The 19110-nt window shown below is 40.9% G+C and overlaps 1 protein-coding gene across 2 annotated transcripts in view; it reads left to right on the plus strand.

Annotated features, from left to right (window-relative positions):
• Nucleotides 1-19110, plus strand: part of map2k5 (mitogen-activated protein kinase kinase 5) — a 66208-nt gene that overhangs the window by 27635 nt on the left and 19463 nt on the right. Inside the window, exons 13-22 of one of the 2 annotated variants that reach the window (XM_083901181.1) lie at nucleotides 123-171; nucleotides 288-361; nucleotides 2373-2423; nucleotides 2526-2597; nucleotides 4907-4936; nucleotides 10250-10276; nucleotides 10686-10718; nucleotides 17208-17269; nucleotides 17453-17478; nucleotides 18462-18528. In XM_083901181.1, coding sequence (XP_083757307.1) covers nucleotides 123-171; nucleotides 288-361; nucleotides 2373-2423; nucleotides 2526-2597; nucleotides 4907-4936; nucleotides 10250-10276; nucleotides 10686-10718; nucleotides 17208-17269; nucleotide 17453 — 399 coding nt within the window. In that variant the 3' untranslated portion in view covers nucleotides 17454-17478; nucleotides 18462-18528. Of the gene's footprint in view, nucleotides 1-122; nucleotides 172-287; nucleotides 362-2372; nucleotides 2424-2525; nucleotides 2598-4906; nucleotides 4937-10249; nucleotides 10277-10685; nucleotides 10719-17207; nucleotides 17270-17452; nucleotides 17479-18461; nucleotides 18529-19110 lie in introns of those variants that run through there. The other variant, XM_083901180.1, reaches the window with a different exon arrangement.

Genomic DNA, 19110 nt, shown 5'->3' on the forward strand with positions numbered 1-19110 from the left:
CCAATTTGGGATAATCAAACAATCATTAACCAAGTTAATTAAATATTCATCCAAGTTTGTTTGTTGAATGATGTTAAATGTTAATGTAGTCTATTTTTTTCCCCTGTCCCCCGTGTGCTTAGGTAGTCAAAGGCCTGACGTATCTGTGGAGCCTTAAGATACTTCACAGAGGTGAGTAAGATGTTGCAGAGGCTTGTTAATAAAAAAAAAAAGAAGTGACAGAGTTGATAAAGATGAGGCGCAGAGTTGCTGATGTCGCAGTTCTTTGAAGCAGTTTCTCTCCGCAGATGTCAAGCCTTCCAATATGCTGGTGAACACCCGAGGACAAGTCAAGCTCTGTGACTTTGGTGTCAGCACGCAGGTAAACGGATTTGTTTGTGTGAACGTGTGGGGAAAGAAAGAAAGAAAGAAAAGGACAGAATATGAAAGGGAGAAGCAGAAGAAGAAAAACAATTCTCCACACACGTGACTGCTGAGTGTTTATGTACTTTTCTGGCATAAACACTGACCAGTAGTCCTCACAGTGACCAAAACCTGATCCTAATGAGGCAGAATGTTATTTGTGAAGGCACTGGTTTAAGATGTGAACTGTGGTTATGGTTAATTCTTTGTTTAGGTTGTTCAAATAAATTAAAGTCAGTGCAGTGTCCTGAGAAGAATAGCTGCATAAACCTGTGCAAACCACACACACCCGGTGTGCGTGTGTGTGTGTGTGTGTGTGTGTGTCTGCATATGGTCAATCTGTCAATCACTGCATTCATTCTCTACTCCAAACATGAGCACCATCCCAAGGGTCTTCCTATCACATTAACTCCCCACCCACCTCCATTGTCCTGCCGGCTCCAAAAAAAAATCACTTGTTATAATTATGACCCACACACACACTCTCTCTCACACACACACACACACACACACACTAAAGCCTCATTGATATGTATTCAGTGCGTGTGGGGACAGCGTTGGTGACAGACAATAGTTCAGTCAGTGTGTGGGTGTGGGGGTTAGGAGTGTGTTTGTAATGTAATCATCAGGGACAGACCTTCAGCGTTCCCCAAAAACATCAACCTCGAGGACTCTCTTCTTATCACCCCCCCCCCTCCCCTTCTGTCCCACATCGTTATTCATTTTTTACCTCCACTTCCACAGAAGCTCCAAGGTGAATTGTACACCCTGCATGTGTAACACTTGCAACACTGACTCGCTCATGCTGTTAAACTCTGCTTTTGTGTTTATCTCTTTTATCTCTGTTTCACACATAAACACTCCCCTCCCTCTCTCTCTCACACACACACATTCTTGTACTTGCTGCATACTGAGGACCAGCATTTCCACTTTATAAATCAACACAATTACAAATATCTACTTCATGAATGACATCTATATAGAACTACTGGTTGCAGTACCATAAAATGTCTGCAGGTGGAGCCCCAGAGCAAAAAGGGCTGGAAAACTTTTTATTTTTGACAAAAACGTCAGTCTATACTATGTTGTCCAAAATTTGAAAAAAAAAATTTGGTCCAAAATTTGAAAAAAAAAAATTGGTCCAAAATTTAAAAAAAAAAATGTGGTCCAAAATTTGAAAAAAAAAAAATTGGTCCAAAATTTGGAAAAAAAATTTACCCAAAATTTTTGGTCCAAAATTTGAAAAAAAAAATTGGTCCAAAATTTAAAAAAAAAAAATGTGGTCCAAAATTTGAAGAAAAAAAAAAATTGGTCCAAAATTTGAAAAAAAAAAATACCCAAAATTTTTGGTCCAAAATTTGAAAAAAAAAATTGGTCCAAAATTAAAAAAAAAAATGTGGTCCAAAATTTGAAAAAAAAAAAAATTGGTCCAAAATTTGAAAAAAAAAGTTATCCAAAATTAAATTTTTTGACAAATTGAGTATAGCATGTTATAGCAACCTAAGGAAGTGATTTCAATGAAAACAAAATGAGGACCGGCCAAAATGTCCTCACTCGTTAAAAATTACCTCACTTTGTTGGTTTAAAACCCTCACTGGTCCTCAGTATGCCGCAACTACAAGAACACACACACACACACACTCTGTAGGGCATGCTGGAGAAAAAAAGCAGCCATAAGGGAGCAGACTCTCATTATCACTGTCCTGTCATTGATGGCATGTACCATTGTGTACACACTCTCTCTCACACACACACACACGGAGACTAATGTCTCCTTGTCTTACTCCTATTCCCTTGTGCGAGGGTTGGGATCAGCCCAAAATATCAACCTGACATGTCAATAAATTAAGGTAATGTAAATTAGGTCCAGCTCCCATCTTTTTTTTATTTTCTAACACTGAGTCTTTAAAGTTTAAAGCTCTATATATGTGCAGCATAATTATTGGCTCATTCTATTAATCTATTTGCAGTTGGTGAATTCCATTGCCAAAACCTACGTGGGAACTAACGCGTACATGGCGGTAAGAAACGCCTTCAATATCAATCTCATGCCAGACTCTTCTCTACTGCCTGAGTTTGTGATGGTTGTTCTTGTGTTTTTTTTGTTTTCTTTTGCTCCACAGCCAGAGAGGATATCTGGAGAACAGTATGGTATTCACGCAGATGTGTGGAGTGTGGGAATCTCTTTCATGGAGGTACGACGGTAGCTTCATTCTGTGCCTAAAAATTTAAAATTGCACTATTAGGTATAAGGCTGTTTGAAGCCTAAAAAGGATCACCTTGTATCTCTTCACACCGGCTGATGCTCTCAGCCATGTTCAGATTATCAGGCTGAAATGACTCGTATGTTATTATTTCAAGGGCTGTCCACGTGAAAACCAGTCTAGTTGAATGTGCTTAAATGTTGGTGTGTCTTTTTTTATCGTATTAGCGTTTTTTAACGGAAACGGCATTCTGGGAGCACTACTACAATGCTACTTTTTGAAAAACGGACTGGGAAAATTGCATTTCTGTGTAGAAAAACATGGCTGGTAATACGAAGTAGGGCTACAACGACTCATCAGTGAGAACGTATATAATTTTTCCGGTTCTTAAATGTGTATTTTCATTAGGTGCAGCTCTAATATGAATGTAGGCTTACTTCTTTTACACAATTTGGTATCCGGCTGTTCAAATCCATTGGATTTCCCTGTTTGTCCTTAGACTGGCCGTTGCTCATTGACTGAGCAGCAAAGGATGTGTTTGTGTGTCCATATTGTGTGTATGTGTATCAATATCTCTCTTCATCTCTCCTTCTTGTTGATTGAATGCTTGACCGACACCCTGTGCTTTGGAATAACATTTTAATTTCACTGTTAGACTCCCCTGGTCTCTTGTCCTCCCACTGACACTATTGATTCTCCATCCGTTTGTGTCCACAGCGCTCCCTGCGCACTATAACAGATGATGTGGGGCTCTGGCCTCGTTTTTGTTTGTCAATAATGTGATATCATTATAATTATAACAATAATGGATGACTTCACACAAAAGGGGCCAACGTCAAAAGTATTGACACCATCTCCGCGTGATAGAGATGGAGTTTTATTGGAGTGAACGCCCCGGCCCCATAACCCTTTATTTCTCGCTGTGAATGTGTGCATTAAGCTAAATGAAATGTCTTCCACTCAATGTGGATTGATCTTTGGCCTACAAGTTGGTCTATTTGTGTTCAAGGGAGGACCGTGAGCGTTTTTGACGTTTTAATAACTTAATGTTGCCAATAAGCTGCCCTTGACCGAGGTGAAAAATGTCCATCCCATGTGATTTACTAAATGTCAGGGAGAGCTGTCACTCAACTACCCCAGCCAAAAGGAACAGACATGAACGTATGACATACATCTATGCCACAGTCCTGCCCTCGTCTTTCTCTTCATCCCTCTATTTTGTTCTCTGTAGGTGGTCATCACGGGGGGGTTATTAACTAATAGCTGATGTGTGTTTGATGAGCTTGTGTTGAGCAGCAGGTGAGCACTGAGCTCACCTCAAAGACTGAAAGTCTCTTAATTCTGCATGAGGCTTTAGCAGCATGGGATTTTTATATCACTCACGAGAGAGTCGGGGGGGGGGGGGATTGGCACCAGCTGACATAGCTGGTGCCAATCCCAGCTGACATAGGGCGAGAGGCGGGGGTTACACCTTGGACAGGTTGCCAGTCCATCACAGGGCTACTGTTCATGTTGTTGATTAAAAACAAGAAAAAATAGATCAACGCAGACAAACTGAAGCGTTTGTGACTGTCACACAGGTTGTTGTTGCCTTTATTTATGGTCTTTGCATCCAGAAGGAAGAAACTACTAGACCCATGAACACACACACTCATTTTATACACTACCGTTCAAAAGTTTGGGGTTTTTTCTAATGAATTTAACATTATATGAATCAAAAATACACTCTATACATGGTTAATGTGGCAAACGACTATTCTAGCTGCAAACGTCTGGTTTTTAATGGACCATCTCATGGAACAACCATCTCTCCAGTGTTCTAATGGTACATTGTGTTTGCTAATCGCGTTAGAAGGCTATTGGATGATTAGAAAACCCTTAAAAACCCTTGTACAATGATGTTAGCACAGCTGAAAACAGTTCTCTTCATTTTGCAACTCTTTTGATTAATAAAAGTGTGAAATAGAAAACGTATAAAAAATTGTTTAAGTGACCTCAAACTTTTGAATGGTAGTGTAAGTTATCACCAGCATTTATGAGTGTAATAAAATGTCAGACTCACTGTTAACGACCAGCCTTTATTCTTAATTAACTGTTATTTAACTGCCGATAATTATTATCCTAATCCAACCATTGTGTTTCAGTAGCCTGTGTGTTGTGTTCAGTTGTGTTCTGCTGTTGTAAATAGTGAACGTTGAAGTCTAAACAGAAGCACCAGGTCAATCATATCACAAATGAATGTCTCCATATGCCCTGAACTGACATTATTGTTAATCTCACTGCTTTTCTCTTCTCCACAGTTGGCACTGGGCATGTTCCCTTATCCTCAGGTGAGCTATTTTAATTTGTTTGTATTGTAGGCTTATTTATTTATTCTCTCCACCTACATTTTTTTTAGAAAGGAGCAGATCAGTTACTATTTTGAGCTGTTAGTTTTAGTGAAGTAACCTCAGTATTTCCACAGTGTTGCAAATTAATTTCTTACTACAAAGTTTTTGATTATTTTATTTATAGTTTATATTCCATTAATTTGTATATATGTATATTACTATGTATTTGTATATGATGAAGTTTTATGTCACACAACGATCCCTCATTTGTTGTACCTTCTAAATAGTTGTTTAGTGCTTAAATACTGGACATATATACAGTAAATTGTTTGGGTTCATATACTTAACCTAAAATCCTGCTCAAATGTAATTGCCGACCACAGAAGTGACTTCCCAATCCTATCAAGTCTTAATTAGCCCTTTAAGATGGGTTTATCTTCCCAATCCTTATCTGTGCAAATTCAATCTGGATGTGGTTACCTCAGGTCACCTGCTGGTCACCGGGCCTTCACCGAATGTGAAGAGGAAGACGTCGTTGAACGACAATTTGCTGAAAACGATGCTTTGAAGACCCTGGTTACACAAAACGTATACTTTTAAATCACGACTTAATTAGCCGACATTTCTGAGTTTATATGTCGTGATTAAGGAAAGTGCATATTGAAACGTGGGATCGTTTTTCCGCGAAATCTGTCCGCAAGTGTTAATTTACGCAACTCTGCTCCCTCTGTCAAATGAATCTTCACTGTGGTTGATTACAGAAGTGGTGTGTGATGTAAGCACCGTGCTATCTGCTCTGGAATTACTTAAGTGTTGGCTAACTTTCAGTGTGCAGGTTGTTCTTCCCGCAAAGAGGGAACCAATTTACTAAACAGGGCTGTTTGCGATGACGTCACTCTATCGAAGCTCTCTATCACATCTCATAAGACTTAATTTAACGCCGAGTTGTTGTTTTAAACAGTTCATATCACATCTTTATGATAGAATACACAATGATGTGTGCTATCACATTCTAAAGTAACTACTGAACAAAACCTTTTTGCATTTCTGTCTGTCAGAAAAAAAACGAAATTAGACATTTACCCCAAGTTGGTCAGCGCTGCCTGTTTGCATGCTTCCATGGTAAGCTGCCATCTGTGAGACAGACGATCGAGCTCTTTGATTATTCCTTGAGTTAATCATCAGTCATTATGCTACGAAGATAAGCAAAGTTTAAGTGGAGCAAAGGCATGTTCGCAACCCGTGGCCTAGATTTCCCCTTATTCGGTCCTTTATTGTATATGAATGTGATATGGGAAATAAATTGGACGGCCAAAATATTAGAAAAACCTCCTTGTTTTTTTAGTTTAGACAGCTTTACTCATCGTACTGTTAATTTTCCCATAACTCCATATGGCACTGAAGACAGTTCACCTGCAGGCTGTAGCAGAGTGGTGTGTCGAGTCGACAATGCTCGGATCCAGCTCGTCAGGCGCAGCCAGCCAAAGTCCTCGGGCCTTAGTTGTCATTTTTTGCAGACGCTGGCACAGCTGTCTGTGTGAAACCCCCTGCTACACTTCACAGAGAACATGTTCCTGCAGACTGAGGGAGAAGTTGGAAGAAGCTGGAAGAGAGATTGGAGGAGAAATCGGTGGCTTCCGACGTTTCCACCGCAGACTAGCGGATGATTCATGACGATAAAGTTGCGTTTTTGGCTTTGGGGGGTTTTTTTCACGAGTTGCGATTCTAAAAAAATCCAGACCTCGAGCAATGCTACGCTTTTGTTCACCATTTAAATTCTGTGAAAGCGTGTGTGCTTGCAAGGACTTTAATTTGCAGATAATGTTCAGTTGATGCATCATCTCCCATTCATTGTTCTGTGTGTGTGTGTGTGCGTGTGTGTGTGTGTGTGTACACACAGTAGAGTCATCACCTCATGTTTGTCATGATTAGAAATGGTCTCTTTAATTCCACTTCACCACATGTCGAGATTCATTTGTATTCTTTGTCAGGAGTTAATGGAGTTTTTTTTTTTTGCGCAGCTCGCTCTGAAAGTCTTTGAAGACACCAGACCTGATGTGATGTGTATACAGCCGCCAGCGCTGTTGCTCCTGATTGATTTGTTGTCCTTTTTTGTTGCTCTATGGTTGATTTTTATTTCCCTCCCAGTTTGTCCTATTTTCCCTAAATTTGAGTGAATCTTGAGATGAAACGCCATGTCAGTTTTTTTTTGTTTGAGAAACTTCCATTACTCAACGCCGCATCCATCATATATCATTATGGCTTTTTTTCCCCCGTCTTGTATGAAATGGAAACCCAACAGTGTGGTATTACTTTGTGGTTCACTCTTTTAGAATTCCCGTCAACCAGAAAACACTGACCCATCATTCTCAGACATATCATCGCACCGCATCTGTCACTATTTATTGTCTTCAGATCATATTCGAATAGCTGATTCTCCCTGGTATGTTTTATATATTTATTATATAAATAGAAGACTTAGTCTTAACAAAGTAGCGTTGCCTGGAGGAGATTAAAAAAGAACTGTAGTCACAGGATGATTTTGAACAGTCTTTTTCTTACACTAGTTGTTGTTGACCTAACAATCTAAGGACAAGGACAAGAACCTAACTACTTTTACCCTCCTTTATTTATTTTCATGTTTCCACAGTGGGACTGTACCTGCTCATCACAAAAACATGCTTGTTGAAACGTAAAATGCTTTGTTTAAGTTTTGTGATTCCTTACCCTTGAAGGCAAATCTTTAAAGAAAGAAACATCGGACTGATCTTTTACACGTGTTTACAAGTGAGTTTCTTTTGAGAGCAAATGGAATTGACAAAAGATCGTGTGCCCACTCTGACATTCTAAAAAGAGGCTCTTTAGTTCAGAGGGCGTTGTTGTTATTCACAACTACAGTCATTATTCAGTTATACACACACACCATCTCTTACAGACTAAATACAAAGAACCCCTCTGCACTAAACACAGCAAAAAAAAACATGTTTGTTCTTTTTAAGTCAAGTATCAGAAGAAAATCTGAAAAAGAAATACCTTATTTGAAGGTCTTATGTTTGTTTTAATGGCAATATTAAACAATGTTTACCCTCAGGACAAACACATAATGAAATGTCTGCCAGATAATCAGCCCACATTGATGAGAAACTGTTAAGAGGGAAAGATAGGGAGGCATTATCAACCATTTCTCTTTTTTTTGTGGTCAAGCTACCTAGTACAAGAAGAATAAGTGCTCAATTATGCTTGAATAAGTTAGTCTCCCACTATCCAATTTCAACCCCTGGAGCAGCACGCAATTTTGTCCTAGTAATTATTTCTGAACAAATTAGTTTTCCATAGTTGCCTTTAATGTGTCTGAATCAGGCAAAACTGGATATAGAGGCAGTTTAGGAGTCTCTTGGTATTTACAGAGAGTGAAAACCTGTATTTAATTGAGTGAATCAATAAGTGCTCTAATGCACTGTCAAAAGACGCGGAGAAATGAGCAATTTATTTACCAAACATTATTAGACATTTAGCTGAGCCATTTAAGTTTCAGGCCTTGTATCATTTAGTCCGTATGATGAAGTTACACTCGGAGGGAACTCGGTGGATGCAGACCTGCAAAAAATTAAGGCTACTACTACATTTTCATTTTGAGAACAACATAATCAGATAAAAACTAACCGTGTCCAGACGGCAGCATTACAGCGGTCGTCTGCGTCCATACTATAGCACATCTGAGAACGTTTGTCACGTGACATTGCAAGTGCACTGGCCGTGCGCGCAGGAAGGTGTCAGCAGGAAGCTAATTCTCTCCGTTGTATGTTTCTATTAACAGTAAACAGGAAGCAATAAGGGTGAAAAGTCAGGAAAAATAGATTTTATTATTTGGACAATGCAGCCGAGGCCCCGTTTACACGAGGACGCTTGCGTCAGACGTGCCTTACGTTTAGACGGTGATGGCGTTTCCGGGGCTTATAAACACAAAAATCTGTAACCACCCTCCAGAGTGAAAAACTTGAATAAGCTCCGCCACAAAACTCAGATCAGCTCAGATCTGCTCACGTTGCATACTCGTTTACGTCACACACATGCGCCAGTACAGGGAAATAAACAAACATGTCGGATTTATTTCCATGTGTCGGACCTTCAAGCTGCTCTGGCAGCTTTAATAAACTTACTCCACGAAATGTACGCGGTGCAGATAACGCACGCGGTCAGACATGGCGGTGTTGTGTGATAGTGTATCATAGCACCACCTAGCCGCCTGGCACGCATAGCCAATCAAATTCCACACAATTTTGCGTCACCGTATGCATGCAGATGAAGACGCGACGCCACTTTTGCGCCTTCTGTTTACGACTGTCATCATGAGTTACTGCCAGAAAAAATATAGAAGAAATAGTCAAGGAGTGAATGCGGGTAACCACGTTGTCATTGTTAGATTTGTTTGCCGCCCATCAAGACTTAAAGGCAGCCTTAAAGTGTCTAAAAAAAAAAGTCTAAATCCAAGTCTTTTAGTATGGATTTTTTACAAAAAAAAGAGAAGTGGTAGAGGTGTGGTAGTGACGTCACCCATAATAATCTGAACTCGCACTTTTAAAGACTCTCAATCACACTCATGTTGTGCTTTGTCATCCGTTTTCACCTAAATGAGAACATAATTTACCAAATTTACATTATGTGCTATTGAAAAAGACCCAGAACTAGCGATTGAGACCATTAAATTGTCAGGAAGATTTTTTACTGCCTTGCCTATTGTCACCTGGTGGCTAATCAGTATATTACTTCCACGCTAGCTACAACCAACAAACCGAAAAAATGACATCCACGTTTTCTTTGTGGACTATGGGTTCACCCCAGACCTTTTAGAAAAGTATTGATTATATAAGTTTAAAATAAGTTTAAACCAGATTATCATCATCACATATGCGCCTCACCATGTCCTGCCTATTGTCAGTGCTGCACAGTCTCTTACAGTATGTCAGAGACACACTGGGCGTCCTCATCACAATTCTTACTCGCATTATCTGTAACAGTGACTCTTACGTCCTCGCGCACATCTCGCTGACCTGGAAGGCAGAGAAAGTGCTACTCTGGAAAAATTAGCATTAGTGGATCTTTCACGCCGTTCTCCACAAATGGGCGCGAGGCCATTAAAATTGTGTGTTTTCATTATGTAAATGACGCTAATGCGTGCTCACAAATAGTCAACAGAAAAGCTATAATTTTTCTCCTCAGATCATAACGTGTCCAAGTGTGTCGTCTTGATTATGACGCGCTAATTACATATTGCCTCATCTCTTCTTCCCCTTCTCTGTTTTTGCCCTCCAGATTCAGAAAAACCAAGGATCTTTAATGGTGAGTTTTGACTGCATTAAGACGGGGAACGAAGAGAATCCAGGACTCCCACACTATAGTCAGTTACTCATGGTTGGCTCTCTCATTCGAAGGACGGGGGGGGGGGGGGAAAAAAAGGAAAACACTCAAATTGCATTTCAGCAATGAAGTATTAGATCATGCTTAAACTGCTGGTATTACATTAGGTGCCATTATGGAATAATAAAAACATTCAGGAGATGAAGGATGGCTTTGCCTGAGCTCACCGCATTTGATTAATCTAAGTAGATACTTTTTTTTTTTATATATCCCTCTTGATTTTCCTCATTGCCAAGAAATTTCATGTAGGTCTGCTTGTTTTGTATCTGTGTGTGTGTGTGTGTGTGTGTATTTTTCTTTTTTAATCTCCTTGTCGCTCGTCTTCTTCCAGCCTCTCCAGTTACTGCAATGCATCGTTGATGAGGTGAGTCGTCATCTTATGTGCTTTTGCATCTAAAGTCAGTCCTAATGGCCCGGAAAGCTTATATTTTGTTTCCTAATGAAGCAAACCAGTCAGGCGGCTTTGCTCCCCATTCACTCAACCCTTCACCCTATGCAACTGCCTCAGGCGATACACATATGCACACACACATTACTGTAGAGGTTGGACCTGTCATGAGAGACCCACACCCACACACACACACACACACACACACAAAGCACAGCCGTGAAAGTCTACATCACAAAGCCAGCACCGAAGCAGTCACATTTGGTTCAGCCGGGACTACCACAATGGTGCTTCCCGGTTTATGGAGGACACGATTGGGAATAATGGGTGGGAATCACACAGTAACTCAGCACACATAGCCACCCCATTAACATTAATGTCGTAAAACATTGATTTTGTGATAATCGATATACTGCGAGATTACCGCATTACAGTGCATCACAATATCTGTCGAGCTAAAGAAAACAAAATGCCCCTTAAAACGTTTACCGCCGGCCGCCATTATGCTGCTGTCAACTTGTTTGGCCATTTAATTTATATTTGTCGTAAGCCTCACTTCGGCGAAATATGAGTCATAATGTAGTGACACTGGTCAGTCACATTGGCGTAGAAGTCTGTAAGGTCGGGTAATACTTTATTATCTCGAAAAGGGCAATTTCTCTTTTAGCGTTAGTTAGGAAAACGGTACCAATTAATACATACAACACAAATAGAGAGAAGTATATAAAAAATCCAAATATGCACATTTTGTTTGTTTAAACTCTTTAAGTAAGTCCAACTCGGTACATCCAAAGCACTTCTGTTGTTTCCATTATGGAGCCGTCTGTCGAGACTGAGACTCTCTGCTTAGTTTTTCCTAACGTCTGATTTCAAAACGCTCAGTTTAACATTTGAAAACCAGGCAACTTTGCAATTTTACCCAACCATAGTCTCACAGTTGTCTATTCCCTTATATTTGGATGCATTTGTTTAATCTCACATTGACGTAAATCACACCATTCCTCTCCTCCTCCTCCTCCTCCCTCCTTTTTTGCCTCAGCTTTTTTGCTGACATAAACTAACAAACAAAAAAAACACCTTTCGGGTCCGAACCAGCTGCCCCTTCCAGTGGCCATATCTCACATTAAACATACAATGTCACTTGTCAACTGCCCGCAGATTGGCCGTAATTAATAATTAAATGCTTTTGGTTGTAATGGATTGACCTGGACTGAACTGTTCATTAGTCAGCCAGACAGAGGCATCACTCAAACTATTTTTCCTGCGCCCTTTGCCGTCTCCCCTTGAGGCGAGGGAACACTCTTTTGTCCCCGACAAGCCAGCGCCACCTCACTGTCCGAGCTAATGTGACGCTTCCGAGTAAGACAAGAGGATGAGCGCAGGGGTGGGACAATGAAGTCGCTCAGAGCGAATGCAAAAGGTCGAGGAGTGAACCGTAGCCTATATATTCTTCGCCAAGCACTTTATTCGAAAATACCTGTACTACTGCTTACCGTGCAACCATGTGGCAAGAGAGCAAAGCATAAAATCCTGCAGATGAAGGTCAGCAGCTTCAGTTAATGTTCACGTCAAGCATCGCAATGGGATCTTATTGTGCATGTCAGCCGGGGCTGGGTTTGAATATTTCTAAAAATGCACAAAATTTTCACACAGAACTGAGGTTTAGAGGGAGTGCAAGTTCTCTTTGAATAAAAATGTCCTCAGATGATAGATTTCTTTACAACTTAAACGTGAACAGAGAAGCATCTCAGAATGAACAGCACATTAGACCTTGAGTGGGATGAGCTATAACAGTAGAAGGCCACATCATGTTTCACTCCTTTGAGCCTCTGACGGAGATCTGAGGCTGCAGTAGACGCTGGTTCACCAACACTGGGCAGTGGAAGACTGGAAAACTTAGCCTTCTCTGGTTGTTTTGGAGTCATAGACACTGGTTTTATACGAGGACGGCTCAGAATCGTCCAGAATCTGGTTTCAGGGGAAGAAAACCTGAAGACCTTGGTGATGATAGGGAGAAGCATTTTGAGTCAGCTGTGTAGGTTTTTGTTGTTGTTTGAATTTATATTTAAAGGGGCTACATGTAAAACTGGCACCATTAGCATTTATAGCAAGTACTACAGTCTCATTTTACAATATAGGGCAGCGTTGTTTGACAGGAAGCTTCTGAAACACTCTGTGTTATATACTGTGTTACACTATGTTCATATCCACACACATACATTAAGTATAGTTTTACATTCACAAATATGGAACCTATAAGGCTCATTTATTCTGTGTGTAAGCAACAAGTGGGCAGCAGGGAATTGATGAGAGGAGACTTGACTGACAAGGCTTTAAAAACACTGTATACATTAAATATTTACAGACAGTGTCTGAGAGAGAGATACTGTGTTCGGCACACATTTAGAACGAGAAGTTCTCTGCAGCTGTTTCTACCGTCTGTCTGCTCTCCACACTCATTAATGTGCCTCTCTCCTCTATTTGCTGAATAGCAAGTGGCTCCACTAATAAAGATCTCCCACTTTATTTTCAAGCCTGTAATTACTGATCTAATTTTGCCTAATAATTGCTTCATGGCAATGACATGTATATTTACCCGTACCCTCGTACTCTCGTAGCGTGTGTTTCTTTGGTATCGTGGAGGAGCAAGTTGACAACCGGCGGAATAATTCACCTGGACGAGCCACTTTCATCAGCCTGCTTGTCTTTTGTGCCGTCGCCTGCTGCTACATCAAAGCTGCAGCGGTGTGTTCCTCTCAGCTGGAGACATGAATACATGCATAAAATGTGTGTGTGTGTGTGTGTGTGTTTGTGTCTGCAGAAAGCTGCACGTGCACACAAATATGTGTGCAAAAGTGCAGTGAGTTACTGGCGTAAACATTGACCTTGATCAAAATGTGGTCCTCGTGGGGCAGAACCTCGTTTCTGAGGAACGGGTTACGTTTAGGGTTAAGGTTTTAATTGTGGTTAGGTTAAGGTGAGGCTTAAGCATCAGGGACGGAGCTTGGTTTAGGCCGTTCAAATGAATGGAGAGTCCTTTAAAGGACATCTGCGTGAACCTGCACACGTCTATGGTTATCTTTATACATTTTGGGGGTCAAAAACCATCATTTTGAGGACATTTTGCACGATCTCGACAACTGTGTGTGTCTCTGTGTGTGTGTGTGTGTATACAACATAGCACAGCAGTTGCAGATTATTTGGCGCTCTCCGTCTAAACAAAGTGTGTACTCAGGCTTGTGGTGGTGGCGGTGGTGTGCAGTGCTCCGGGGCATTTGTTTGTGCACGCGTGCTCGTGTATGTACATGCGCTCTGATATATTGCTCATCCAAGCGGCCGCAGCACTATGCAGGGTGGCGAGATTAGAAGGAACCCATTCCTTTGTTAATTTAAATGGGTTCATGCATCATGCTTTGCGGGAGCCTGCCGATCAGAGCATTAAGGAATGGCGAACACTGCCCAGAGGTGTTTTTAATGGCACAGCAGGGTTTCAGATGTAAAGAGGTTTAATTCCCTGAATTTGAATAAATGCTCGGTTGTGGACTCGGGTTTTATGGTTTTCCTTCATGTCTGAGTAGTTTTGAGTTTTTTTTTTTAATATCTTTGTTTTATATACTGTACATACATTTGTATAATTGGATGTCAATGACGTGCATGTCTTTAAACTTGCACCATCTGTCTGCCCGCCGCTCCACCTCTGACCTCTTCACGTCACAACCTCTCGTTTCTGATGTAAACATCCAAGTCTTGTGCACACGCCGTTTTTTGTCATAATGCAGCACTTTACATTGCAGCGATCAGTGTTATATGTGGGAAGATGTGACCTGACGCACCAGATGGTTTGTTACACCGAACCATCTGTGAAGGCTTTGTTTGGGGAAACTGTTTGGGAAAGGGCAGGCGCTTTCGAAAACTACTTGGCAGGTGATTGGATGAACCATCTGTCTGTCACCATCTATCACAGTTGCTAAAGCCAGGCGGGAGAGGAGCGAAAACATCTTGGCCGTCTCGAAAAATCATCAAGTGCCATTCTTTGAAAAAGAACTTATTCTTATTATTATTATTATCACACCATAGACACACCAGTGGTTCTGTCTCACGAGACTCGATCTTCTAATCGGCTACGGTTCACGCACAGGCGCGTTTGCTTGGTGCCTGGCTTTCAAGACGTCAAGCTGCTCGTCACGGACGAATACAAGAACATGCAATTGGGGCGAAATCCTTGCGAAATATTGCCGCTACCAGAGTAAAATGTTGGATCTGAAACCTAGACTGACACAGATCAGCAATGAACGCACCACCAGAGATCTGTAACGATTCTCTGTTGGCACAGAACAGGGATGAGCGTATATGTTGGGGTCCTAATCCAAAGTTGTTGTTTTACTTAACACTACTTTTTTTTCCTCACTATTAAAGAATGAGCCTCTAGTTTAGGGCGGTGGTTCGCTAACATTTAGTAGCTGTGAAAATGCTGAGCTCTTGAAGCAACACCATTATCACCAAAGTTAAAATACAGTGGTGTAAGTAGGCCGAGCAGACAGACTTTTCACAGGAGGCAGATTTATTCCCAATAAGATAATTTGCTCACTCATCATATAGAGTAAAAATTAGGTTAAGATGGAGTGACTCATTGTGTTTATTTCCACCTTTTTTTTGACTGTTTGAAACACAATTTGAAGAAATTTATAAAGAATTTGATCCTACTTTGTTTGTCAGCACTGAAACAACGAAAGATGATAAAAGTAAAGGCCACATTATACTTCTCCGACTGCGTAATGCGTTATCCGTCTGCGTCACCACGTAGACCACTCAAGCCTTTATACTTCTGCGTCGTGGTGACGGATAGGCGCTGCAATTTCCCGCCCGATCAGTAGGGGTCGCTGCGCAAGGTTGTTGTGCTTTTGGCTTCAGTGAGCAATGGCGTCCGAGGGAGAAAGACTGTTGTTGTTGAAACAGTGGCCGTTTTTCACTTTTCTGTGTCCCGGAAAGCAGTTTTAAGATAATTTGCTGTGTGTGTTAAGATATGATGTATTTATAGTTCGGCAGCGACAAAGTCGGCGGGGATCAGCTCCGCCCTCCGTGGACGCTCGGTGCTCACTGTGAGCCGGCACAGAGCAGCTTAGCTCGGCCTGTCCTGAGGACCAATCGCAGCTCTTGCCGTCTCCGTTGTCCCTTGACGGAGTGACGGACACTTAAAAAATATTCCGTGCAGCCGGAGACGACGCAGAGACTCTACAACAGGTTCTGCGTCGACGCAGAGACTCTACAACAGGTTCTGCGTCGACGCAGAGACTCTACAACAGGTTCTGCGTCGACGCAGAGGACTCTGTGTAGCCTACACAGAGCACTTTACGCAGGAGTATAAATTGGGCTTTAGTGTTTAATGTTGGCACTTGTTATCAGTGAAAGGCAGGGAAAGCAGGAGTGGGAGGGAGTAGGGAAATGGGTGGAGCAATGAGGTGAGGGTCAGTCTGGCACGGCTGTTCTACATGACACGGTTCGTAGACGCTCAATTGACGAGACGTAGCGAGCCTGACGCACACACACAAACAAACCTGGTTGATTTTAACCCTTGAACTTCACCCTCAATCGCAAATATTTGGGAATATTATTTATTTATGATTACATAGTTAATTCAATTATCACAAGTTTAGGAAATATACAAGAATGCACACACACATACAATATGAATTATATGAACATGTGAACTTAGATGATAGAAAAAATGCCACTTAAGTATTTAAAATGTGTCACCTGTATAGAATTTTATCAATTTACCATTTTATTGTGTGACATTTTGTGTGATGTCTTTTCATCAGCATATGATTTCTTTACTCGCAGCTCAAACTGTGTATTGGGAGGTCTCAGTGACCTCGACCTTTGACCTTTTCACTGAGGACTTGAAAACATAAAAGTGCCTCCAGCCACAACAGTCTGTTGCACTCAGGCATTAAGCCTCTTTATGTGCATAAATTTATGTAATTAATTAATTTTAGATTACAATGAAGAACCAGACATGCAAGTAAATGCAACACTAAGCAGATATGTGTCGGGTTGTTCACTGAGCCTGTTGGGGAAATTATACATTTATAGCTGCAACAAATTATTTTCATAATCGGTTCATCTGTTCATTATTTTCTCGATTAATCCATTAGTTGTGAAATGATGATGTTTGCAAAACAATTTTGTCCGTAACCCAAAATTATTCAGTTTTAATGATTTCTCTGTTATATCAAACAAAGAAAAGCAGAAGATATTTATATTTAAGGAGCTGAAAATTAAAACAATGCTTTAATAAACACTCTTTGATTGATTAGTAAATGATCAAAATAATGATTCAGTGTTGCTGCTCTTGATACATTTCTTTTGTCATTCCTGCCAGTACACTTACATGACAATGAACCAGGTGAATATCATTTGACATTTAAATTGTATTTACTAAATGTGTTTTATTCCTCTCTACAGGATCCTCCAGTTCTGCCTGTCGACCAGTTCAGTGAAAAGTTTGTTCACTTCATCACTCAGTGGTGAGTCTAGTGTTTTAGGGCCGTCACGTTCTATTACGTTATGTCATCTATGAAATTCAGTGTTGTATGGAATGTAGGATGTGATGTTCTCGTTAGAACTGTAAGTAGTACCCTCTTAGCAGCAGCGACAGCATCTTGGAGATGCAAGCCCGCACTACATGGGTGAGACTCCTCTCTCTGCAGATAGCAAGCAACTCCCTGCTGTGGTGGTGAGATAATATGCATTGACTACCCACTAATAACCTGACTTAATACTCTGTAAGCCGGCTCATAAATACTTACTAATTATTATTAATAATTACTGACTGCTCTGTGTTGTATTAGGGGAGCAGCAATGGTGGCGCATGGGGGGGATGTTTATTCAAAGAAATTACAGGTTATAAAAACTTGATTTTTGGTCTAATTAGCTCCGACTTTGAAACGACAGATGCCTATATTATTTTAATTAATGCCTTCTGGTTTTAAATGGAGTTGTATCTTGGTTTAGTGGTTACAGACTGTGTGGTGCGTTTGTTTGCGATTGTACTTTGTACTAGCTAAATATGTTTGCCACAGTCAACCGTCGGTGCGCCCACAGAGCCACACTGAGCAATTACAATGGCCACACGCTGCATTTCACATTAATCTTTGAGCCAAATTATTGTAGCTCAATCAAAGGTCTAAAGGTTTACAATGGGATTAAAGTGCATTTGCCCGTTTGTGTGGTACTGCATTGTCGGTGGAGGCATTCCGCTCCGACGTGCAGTGCTGTTGATGTTGAATAAACACCAGGAATGATTGATTTTATCTAATGCAACAAGACAAAAACAATGTTTACCCTGCATTTGCCCCTGATTCATTAGCCTCCCACAACCTTTACAGTTACACTGCATGCGTGTGTGTGCTTTATTTACTTAAACAGGACAACTATTTCTCAAAACAGAGGTGCAGGTGCCCTGTCCTGCTTTGGTACCAAGCACTACTGTGTGTTTTCCCAGAGCCTTGACTCGTACTTTGAAATACGTTAGCAGTTAGATGACTAACAGCAGACAAATTCTCAAAGTCCCCAAAGTCACTTATTTAGATAATTAAGTGTACACCGTGGACTGGCATGAATATTTGATTATATGTTTGATTATTAAAAGAGGATCAGTTAACGCAACAACTTATATGGCAGCAGTAGCACGCATTTTGACTTCTTGTGTGTTTGCAGATTTAAGAGGTTTCTCGATTGCGTCTTCAAGCTGCTTTTCTAAGCTCATCGTGCCGTGGACCCCGACTCGGAAGTGGTCTAATTTACCAGGGACGTTGAATGCATCTTGTCAGTTGTCCTTCTTAGCTCAAATCACTGTAAAACTTGCATTACTCACACTTGCCGTCAGCTGCTGGAGTGGAAAATTCCCTATCATGGATAATGTATTTATATGTTTGGCTGAATTATTTACACTCTTTTCCATCGTCATAAAGATTTTGTTGAAGTTAGTTTGAGGAAAATACTTATAGAGTGTATACTCTTACATACACAGAGTAGAGGATACACAAAAACACACATTATAAATCTGCTGAAACTCAGTTTCAGTACAAATTATTAATTTAACAAATGCAAATTCTTCTTCATCCTTCTGCCTCCATCTTGTCCTCTTCCTTGTGCCCTCCTCTATTACACCAGCTGTCCTCATGTCCTCCTTCACAACCTCCATGAACCTCCTCAGTGGTCTTCCTCTTGTTTTCCTGCCCAGCTGCTCCATTTTCAAAACCCTTTGTCCAATATAATCACTATCCCTTCATGTGACCAGACTAGCTCAACCTCGCCTCTCTTACTGTATCTCCAAACTGTTCCAACCTGAGCTGTCCCTTCCAAT

This window comes from Microchirus variegatus (assembly GCF_963457635.1).
Source record: "Microchirus variegatus genome assembly, chromosome: 14".
NCBI classification, from domain to species: Eukaryota; Metazoa; Chordata; class Actinopteri; order Pleuronectiformes; family Soleidae; genus Microchirus; species Microchirus variegatus.